The sequence below is a fragment of the Alosa sapidissima genome, chromosome 18 (genome assembly GCF_018492685.1).
Source record: "Alosa sapidissima isolate fAloSap1 chromosome 18, fAloSap1.pri, whole genome shotgun sequence".
In the NCBI taxonomy this organism is placed as follows: Eukaryota; Metazoa; Chordata; class Actinopteri; order Clupeiformes; family Clupeidae; genus Alosa; species Alosa sapidissima.
The window spans coordinates 27,851,392-27,861,391 of record NC_055974.1 but is presented as its reverse complement, the minus strand read 5'-3'; the positions used below and the strand labels follow the sequence as shown (position 1 = coordinate 27,861,391).

General features: G+C 43.7%; 1 protein-coding gene across 1 annotated transcript in view; it reads left to right on the top strand.

Annotated features, from left to right (window-relative positions):
• The window catches only part of LOC121690442 (B-cell scaffold protein with ankyrin repeats-like), an 86,454-nt gene that overhangs the window by 27,312 nt on the left and 49,142 nt on the right, over positions 1–10,000 (top strand). The window contains exon 6 of the mRNA XM_042071006.1: positions 5,149–5,266. Within this exon, the coding sequence (XP_041926940.1) occupies positions 5,149–5,266 (118 nt within the window). The remainder of the gene's footprint in view (positions 1–5,148; positions 5,267–10,000) is intronic.

Sequence of the window (10,000 nt, the reverse complement as noted above, 5' to 3'; positions counted from 1 at the left end):
CAAACTCAAATGAGCTGGGGGCCAATTCTGCCAACGTCATCTGATTGGAGGGCCGGCTATTTCTGAAAATGCAATGTTTTTTTTTTCAAATACCACACAAAACTGCAAACAGAAAGTGCAAGTGTTTTTATCATAGTTTTAGACACCTGTGCTAGCAACCTTAGCTTATAAATAAAATAATGATAAAATAAATATGAATACAAATTATAAAATAAATGAAAAACATAAAAACAGGTGTGTGTGTTTCACACCAAATAAAAATATTTCCTCTCATAACTTTTTTAAACCTGGCAAACTAGGCATCAGGGTTAAGAAAGCAACACCATTGGATTTTTATATCAAAATTTCAAAAGGCCATGGCTTGAAAGTGGTCAGAGATGAAGTCCTACTGTAAATGTAAAAATCTTTGAGTAAAACAAAAGTTTATGAAGGGGGTAAATTTACCCATGTAATTTGTCACTGGATGGCAAGCACCTCAAATTATGCACCTTTCAGTAAATACTGGATGAACATATTTAAGCAGGTTTACTTTCCTTTTTTCATATTACCCACATAACAAATTAACAGGAAAACACCTAAGATGTATACCAACACCTAATATGTTGTGGTTTAGTAATAGATTACTACAATATAGGCCTACAATAAAGTATTCTGGTCAAACAGTTCCTATCGCGGGTAATCTGCAGTACCCAGAAGTTCGCATCATATTGCGGTTGACTTTGTAGTTCTTTAGAGCCCTATTTCTACTAGCCCTGCTGTCTGTACCACATCCATTACGGACACTATCATCACGATTACCACTGCAACCTCCAAGCTATGTTGGGCAGAGGGTCGAAACAAGCATGGTATGCTTAGTGGACACCGTTGTATACACGCACCTCCATTCACAGACGCACCGTGACTATCACTGTCATAGACGATCGATCATAATCTCCAAAAGGATATTCTCCTTCAGAATTAGAATAGGTGAATAACATAGCTTACCTAAGACTTCATCGCACGTGAACCAACATTTGGTGTAGGCCTATTTCTGCTTAATTTCTGCTTAATTTCTGCTTCAATTTCTGCAACACTATGGCCTGCATCGCTTCCGCGTCATTTCATATGCACGTCTTTGTGTTTCTCGCGTGTAATACAAGTATTTCCTGAAAACTTTGCGCAGCGATTTTGGGTTTGAATCAAGCTATGGATGTCTTCCACATAGTGGAGCAGAGTAGGCCTATAAATGAGATTTGTCACCGTACCTGGATCTATCGTCTATTTTAATCAGTATCGTTGTTTGTCGCAATTAATAGCCTCAAGGGCCGGATTACATTATTATTTTGTCATACGTCGCGGACCGGAATTGGGCAGGACGCGGGCCGGATTTGGCCCGCGGGCCGGGTGTTTGAGACCCCTGCTGTAGGCCTTGGCAGTGCACTCATGTCGAAAAGTTCCTTATTTTCAACTGAACTCAGAGATAATGAATATAGTATTTTATGTTTGTTATGCCCTTTATTAGCTATATTTCTGAAGAATATATTGTGTTGCCTCAGGTCTGCTGCACATCTTTTGAAATTTGATTTGAAATAATCAAATAGACCTACGTCTTAAAGTTAAGGTAATGAAGTAACTTGCTTTGCTTTCATTTGAATCCTAATCAAGATACACAATAATTGCTTTATATTGTTAACATGGACTCCTGGAAAGTTCAGAAATGCAAAATAATAGAATTTTAATCATGCAATAAAATATGTGATTAATCGTGATTAACTATAGGAATTCAGCGATTAATCGTAATTAAAAAAAATTAATCGTTTGACAGCACTAATAATAATAATAATAATAATACATTTTACAGCGCTTTTCAAGATACTCAAAGGTGCTTGACATGGTGCACATAGACCCATTTACATTTTCTAACTACAATGCATTTTGGGTAATCTGATCACAAATTGTCAATTCTAGTGTTAACAACACACAAACACACCCACCGACCTAAACACACACACAAACACACCCAGAACCACCAAGATATGACGCAGAATATATGCGGCCGCTGTCACAGCTGCTGTTTGTTTACAAAGTGTATGCATTATGTAGGCTAAAGAAGAAAAATCTATTGTGTGTAGGCTAATACTTGAAGTAGTCACGTAAGTGCACATACTTGAAGCTGACCTACAGTAGGCCTATTTGTATGTGTTTCAAATAAACACATTTATCTGTTTTCAACGTTATGTAGCAGAATTACTTGGCTATGGAACCCCAAATCTGGTTTGCGTTGGAGAGAGCATGCACAAACTTTATGTTACCAGCCAATTCAGTAGGCTCAAGACTTCAAGGCCATACAACATTTTTAAGCAACAAACAAAATACTAACATAACAGTGAAGTGGTTCGTTTTTCCATGGTTTATTTTTCAAAACGCATCCTCTCCCCATGTGTCTATTGCATTTACGTAAGGAGCTTGGAACAAAGTTGGGGATTTTTCGTTTTCATTTTCTCTAGGCATATTTATGCTCAACAAATATCGGCCTCAGCAGTCATGAGAAGGCTATCAATGAAGAGAAAACCGACCCTGTTGGCTGACAATTTATTAAATACTCCTGTTGTCATCAATGACGTCGCTGTAGGCTACTGCCTTTTCAGCGCCTTTTGATGATTTGGTCTTTTGAATTCCTTTGGCCTTGCGATGCAGTTGTAGGCTACATCAATGTGTCTCTTGCCGTTCCCTTCATGTGTTCTATCACAATGCTGTCTGCCCTCATGGACAGTAGCTCCGTGATGTCTGCATCTTTCCAGGTCGGAGATTTTCTGGACAGCACTATGACACTCCATCATGACACTGGCATTTAAGTCAGATTTTACCATATGGACATACGAAAGAAATGTCACCGACACGCCCTCTCACTAGGTGTGAATTTTAACTACATGTTCTACGCTTCGTTCTGACACAGCACATTTACATAATGTCCGGAGGAAATACTAGGGGGGGAGTAGTAGAACAACCGGCTAAATTCGGACTTCCATATGACCGGTTATGTTGTTCAGATATACGGCCCCACCGTTTAACAACCGCAGAACCTCCGGTCTTAGACGTATGTCTGAAAGCGCTTATAGTAATTACTCCTCAGCACAGAAAGAGAGAGATAGAGAGAGGGAAAGAGAAGGAGAGAGAGAGCGAGAGAGATAGAGAGAGAGTGAGAGAAGAGAGAGAGAGAGAGAGAAAGAGGAAAAGAGAGAAAGCAGCTTACAGGAGACTGGACATAAGAAACCAGAATCATTAAATATAAAAAGAGATAAAAAGGTAACCGTGAGCTCGCAAGATGCTAAAAGGAGTTTATTTCTTATGTGTGTGTGTGTGTGTGTGTGTGTGTATACAGTATGTGTGTGTGTGTGTGTGTGTGTGTGTGTATATACAGTATATGTGTATATATATGTGTGTGTGTGTGTGTGTGTGTGTGTGTGTGTGTGTGTGTGTCTGTGTGTGTGTGTGTGTGTGTGTGTTAAGCAGAGGGCCAACACTTCTCCAACATTTCACTTTCTCGTCAGTTGTTAAATAACTGGTGCAGATGCTGTCAGTGGTTATTGAAATAGCATGATGTACTGTATGTCTGTCCTCAGAAACTATTTTGTGAATACGAAGGTGGGGTAGCGAATGTTAGCTAAAAAGGACATTGCAACCACTACCACACAATAAAACCACTCATCTTCTTTGGGTTTTTTTTATTTCTAAAAGTAACAATACCAATTATGTTCGATACTTTTTTAAAAGTATTGATTTGCTGAACTTCACTGCTTATTATTGAAGTACCAAATCATGTTAAACACATGGAAATGAATAACTATTTTTTTCTGGTTATACCACACAAACATGTCAGCAATTTTCAAAAGAATCTGCTGACGGAAACCCACTCATCTCTTTAGAGCTCTAAGTAAGCGCTAAACTCAGGGAGGAAGTGATGTCGTAAAGGAGCCCCCCTCTCCTACTTAGCCTGATTACGTGTGGCTGCCAATATCAGCTGAGTCAGACTAATATTCATTTGCTTAATGGGGGAATCCCCAGTGGGTTAAAAAGCGCACACACACACACACACACACACACACACACACACACACACACACACACACACACACACACACACAAGCACATACACAGACACACACACACACACACAAGCACACACACACATGGATGTTTAGTCATTAGTCTGACGGTTCTCCAGGGGTCAATACAGGTAGCAACATCAAACTAAACACAGCAGTCTGCTCATTTAGAACTCTGCTGTTAGTGTGTTATCTTCTGTGTCAAAGCACACTGTCTCAGGGCACACACACACATGCACACATGCAAGCACGCACACACACACACACACACACACACACACACACACACACACACACACACACACACACACACAGTATAAGTACTGTACATAAAGGAGATATCACACATAGGAACAAATTAATAGAGAATGTGTATTAAAGTATAGAAAAAATGTATAATGGAAGAAAAGTAAAATGTGATGCAAGTGTATGTCTAGCCAAGCCCTCTTATGGAGCCGAGCCCTCTTATCTCCTATGGAGCCGAGCCCTCTTATCTCCTATGGAGCCGAGCCTTCTTATCTCCTATGGAGCCCTATGGAGCCCTATGGAGCCCTATGGAGCTGAGCCCTCTTATCTCCTATGGAGCCGAGCCTTCTTATCTCCTATGGAGCCCTATGGAGCCCTATGGAGCCCTATGGAGCCGAGCCCTCTTATCTCCTATGGAGCTTAGCCCTCTTATCTCCTATGGAGCCGAGCCTTCTTATCTCCTATGGAGCCGAGCCTTCTTATCTCCTATGGAGCCGAGCCCTCTTATCTCCTATGGAGCTGAGCCCTCTTATCTCCTGGGCAGTCAGGTTAACTCTGCACACCTGCGCATCTCCAGCCACCAAGCTGCAACAAACAGACGTCAGTAGAAAGGTGCGGGGCTGGTGCAGAGTGCAGACCCGACAGGGTCCTGACAACACACACACACACACACACACAGTGGTGTTCGGTGGAGAAGCTGACTAATGCTCTGGCCCAACTGTCCTCTCTCTGTTTCCTCTCTCTCTCTCCATCATCGCTCTTCCTCTATCTCTCTATCCTCTCTCTCTCTCTTCCTCCCTCTCTCTGCTCTGTGCAGGCGTTCCAGGTGTGCTCCGTAGAGCAGCTGGACGAGACGCTGGCCGGGTGTCTGATACAGAAACTGCCCACCAGGGGACTCAGGGAACTGCAGTGGGACCAGCAACCTGAGGCTGGAGGTGAGTAACACACACACACACACACACACACACACACACACACACACACACACACACACACACACACACGCCCACCAGGGGACTCAGAGAACTGCAGTGGGACCAGCAACCCGAGGCTGGAGGTGAGTAACACACACACACACACACACAAACACACACGCACACACACCAGGGGACTTAGAGGACACCATTGGGAGCAGGCAGCAGGCAGTGCATGTATTTAGCATAGAGTAATGAATATATCCGTTTCAATCAGTCTGCTCATGCTGCATCACGGAGTAGCATTTTAGACTGATCATATTTCATCATATCTGAACTCTGCTCTGCAGCTCCTACTCACATTTCTGTGGAATCCATCAGGGACATCAGTCTACCAATCTACCTCGCCCACACAACACACACACAGACACACACACACAGACACACACACACACACACACACACACACACACACACACCTCGCCCCACAACATCACTCTCTGCCTTAGACAGTTACAATGAAATGCAATGACAGGACAGGGCCTCTGAGATTTATCAGAGGAGCCCCCTTTCTCTCCTTCATTCTCTCCTTCCTTCTCTCTCTATCTATTCCCTCATCTCTCCCTCTCTTTTCATCTCCTCTCTCTCTCTCTCTCTCTCCATCCATGTCTATCTCTCTCTCCCTCTCTCCCTCCCTCTCTCTCTCCCTTTCTCTCTCTCTCTCCTCTCCCTCTCCCTCTCTCCCGCTCTCTCTCCCTCCCTCCCTCTCCTTCTCTCTCTCTCTCTTCTCTCTCTCCCTCTCCCTCTCCTTCTCTCCTTCTCTCCCTGTCCCTCTCTCTCTCCCGCTCTCTCCCTCCCTCATACCCATACAGCCCGCCCATTTGATGCCCAGATCAGGCCAGGAGGTCAGAGCTCGAGGAGGGAGAGCTGAGACAACTAGAGAGAAAAGATATAGAAAGAAAATGATATAGAGAGGGCAAGAATGGAGAGGATTGTGGGTAATGATCAACATGAAGAACAGGGGATAATGTATATGTGTACATCACAAAGGAAAAGTAGAGAAACAAGAACTAAGAAAGTGAAGTAAAGTGAAGGAAGTGGAAGAGATTAAAAGCAGTGAGGGACTAATCAAGGTCATTTGCCAGAGCTTGCAGCTGCGGTGTCACATGTGGACATTCTGTAGATTCACAACCCACAGTCTATTTCCAGAGATGCATTAGCATCACAGAGAATAAACACAGTGTTCCATCAGACGCTCTGGATATCGCTCATGTTCAGCACTCTGGCTTCTGACTTGCTCTCTATCAGTCCTTTTCTTCTGTCTGTTTGCATCCCTTTGTTCTTTCTCCTTGTTCACTTCTTTCTTTTCCTCCCTCCTTCCACCCCTCCACCTCCCCATCTCTCTCTCTCTCATCTCTCTCGCTTTCTCTCTCTCTCTCATTCCTCTTTCTCTCTCTCTCATCTCTCTCCTACTCTCTCTTTCTCTCTTTTTCTCTCTCTCTCTCTCTCTCATCTCTCTCGCTTTCTCTCTCTCTCTCTCATCTCTCTTTCTCTCTCTCATCTCTCTCCTACTCTCTCTCTCTCTCTTTTTCTCTCTCTCTTTCTCTCTCATCTCTCTCCCCCTCTCTGACTCCTTCCTGACATTTCTCTCTCTTTCCCCGTCCAGCTCGGGTCATGAATATTTAGTACTCTGTCTGGACGCTCCATCTCCGTCTCCGTCTCCGTCTCGCTGTGGGCACTGTGGTAGTCATTTTCACACACTCTAGTGGAGCCGAGTCACTCTCAACCCGACCTTTAGATCCGACTGACTGATGTTCTTAATAACGTTCCACCGTCTTTGGGTTCCGTAGCCTGTAGAACACTGGTATACAGAGATCTCAGAGAGGCTCAAACACGTACTTAGGGGGCGATCACACTGACGCGCTTTGGTGATCTCCAAAGCGGTAAGTGGTACAAACGTGCGAGGGGAAAATTGATTGTGTAGGTTCCGTAGGGGAATGATTGAATTTGTGTGTCTGGAGGTGAAAAGAGAGTGTCAGTGATCGCCCTCTTATGAAAGAATTGTGTCACTTTGAGGAATTTAAAAGTTCTGAATAGGACCCAATGTTCTCTTAGCTATATATGACGCAGATGATGCAAGAGTATTTGTACAGTGTACAGTATTAGTCTAATGTCAGTTTTCAGAGTCTAGATCTGAAAGCCATAAGCCTTATCTGCAGGTGAACGTGTTACAGTATGTCCATGTGGTACATGGTTTTCCCATAAAAACACGAGAGTTTTCCATGTAATGTGTTACGGCACTTAGAGGAAATGTACATGAGATAGACTGCAATGTTCACATCCCAGCCTGCCATTGCGTTTATGTAATGCAGGTCAATTGCAATATATGTAAAGATAATTGCTTAAATAACCTGTAGAGCGCGTGGGGGCTTGGCAGCGCTCTAGTCTATATTGCTCTAGCTGAATCTGCACTACTGATCGCTGTGAGGATTCCCTACTAGGGCCCAGGGCCCAGGGCCTCATCCCTCATCCAGACTCCATCTGTGTTGCATAATGTTCTCTTCTCTTGGGGGTGTGTGTGTGTGTGTGTGTGTGTGTAAAGGGGGGAGGGATGTCCAGTCCTCTGGCATCTGCGGTGTTTACTCAATTAGTTATTTAAATGAACGAGGGGCTGAGTTCAAATGCACATCATTCCACATTGCTCAGTCACCATGACCCCCTCCCCACAGGAGAGAATGACGTAGTTCTCCATGACCCCCTCCCCACAGGAGAGAATGACGTAGTTCTCCATGACCCCCTCCCCACAGGCGAGAACGACATCGGTGCCCATAGTGCTTGTCACTGTGATTCTTGTGGTCTAGTTGTCACGGTGATTCTTGTGGTCTAGTTGTCACTGTGATTCTTGTGGTCTAGTTGTCACTGTGATTCTCGTGGTCTAGTTGTCACGGTGATTCTCGTGGTCTAGTTGTCACGGTGATTCTCGTAGTCTAGTTGTCACTGTGATCACTGTGATTCTCGTGGTCTAGACTAGTTGTCAGGGTGATTCTCGTGGTCTAGTTGTCACGGTGATCCTCAAGTTGAGGTTGATATCGCCATGTCTTCATTAGAGTCAGCGCTTAGGGTTAAAAACACTTCTGTCTTTTGTTGTCCATACCAACAGTATTGACAATCACTTTCATATTAGCAGCATTTAATCAGTCAGTTTGTCAAAACAACATAATGCAATTATTTTACCTTAAAATAATAACTATGGAAAATGAAGTCTCTGGCATTGACAGTTTGTATTGCACTATACAACCTTGTTGATGGGGTAAGATCATGACCCTTTTAGTCGTTACTTTTTTACAAACCGGGTACCATCTTGGGGCTAAACAGAGTTGAATATTGATGTTGACATATCAACATGACATGACATATCATTATGGAGGGAACTTGCATTTTCTTCTTGCTCTAAGTGGGAGGGAGTGAGGTAGCGAAATTGACTTTTAAGCAGCTAAGCTAGTGAATAAGGATGCACGTCATCACACACACAGTTTATTCAACTCACCCCAACACCTAAGCCAGTGAATAAGGATTTCACGTGGCAGCCGTGGCCTACTGGTTAGCGCTTCAGACTTGTAACCGGAGGGTTGCCGGTTTAAACCCCGACCAGTAGGAACGGCTGAAGTGCCCTTGAGCAAGGCACCTAACCCCTCACTGCTCCCCGAGCGCCGCTGTTGTTGCAGGCAGCTCACTGTGCAGGCAGCTCACTGTGTGCTTCACCTCACTGTGTGTTCACTGTGTGCTGAGTGTGTTTCACTAATTCACGGATTGGGATAAATGCAGAGACCAAATTTCCCTCACGGGATCAAAAGAGTATATATACTTATACTTATATACGTCATCACACACACAGTTTATTCAACTCACCCCAACACCTAAGCCAGTGATTATGGATGCACATCATCACAAACAGTTTATTCAACTCACCCCAACACCTAAGCAATAAATAGGATACCAGTGGACATTGTGATACTTTAACACAGACAAACAAGCTTGGTTCTCCAGGACTTGATGACACAATCTCAGTAACAATCTCTATGTAAACACACAGAAGCTAAACATATAACACCTGCACATATCGATATTATATGGTTTGTTGAAAGTCACCCATTATATTACAATTAAACTGTCATTTCCATCAAAATGTTTCATGAGTGCCGATTGTTTGTTACAGCCTAATTGACTGAATATATTCCTGGTACAGGTGATGATCAGCCTTAATGAATGATGCAATATACAGCATCTGTACATTGCCTCATATGTCACCATATTACAGGCTGGCATGTCCATATGGTTACCTGACAAACAGAAGTATCTCTGCCTGCTGTAGGAAGCACCAGGGTGGCATGATTGGCTGATCTCTGCTTGAGTATACTGTTTACATAATATTTTGCTTACCACTGCCTCGTGGTCTGCATACCAATAGGGTAAGATTTTGCTTGAGGACGCGTTAAAAATCCTTTGAGTGCTGTTTGCTGAGCTCAAAAGCAGAGAGCCACAAGCCATTCTGATCCCACTCTATCTAAATGGCCCTTAAAGTGGGCAGTTAATACCTCCTACGTGGCACTGATTTCTTGACCTGTTCTTGCATTAACCTGCCTCGTTAGAGTAAACTGTGTGTGTGTTTGTGTGTGTGTATGTGTGTGTGTGGAGGTGTGTGTGTGGGGGTGTCGGTGCTTTCACCTACTTACATGTCCATGCGCCTCATAGCCT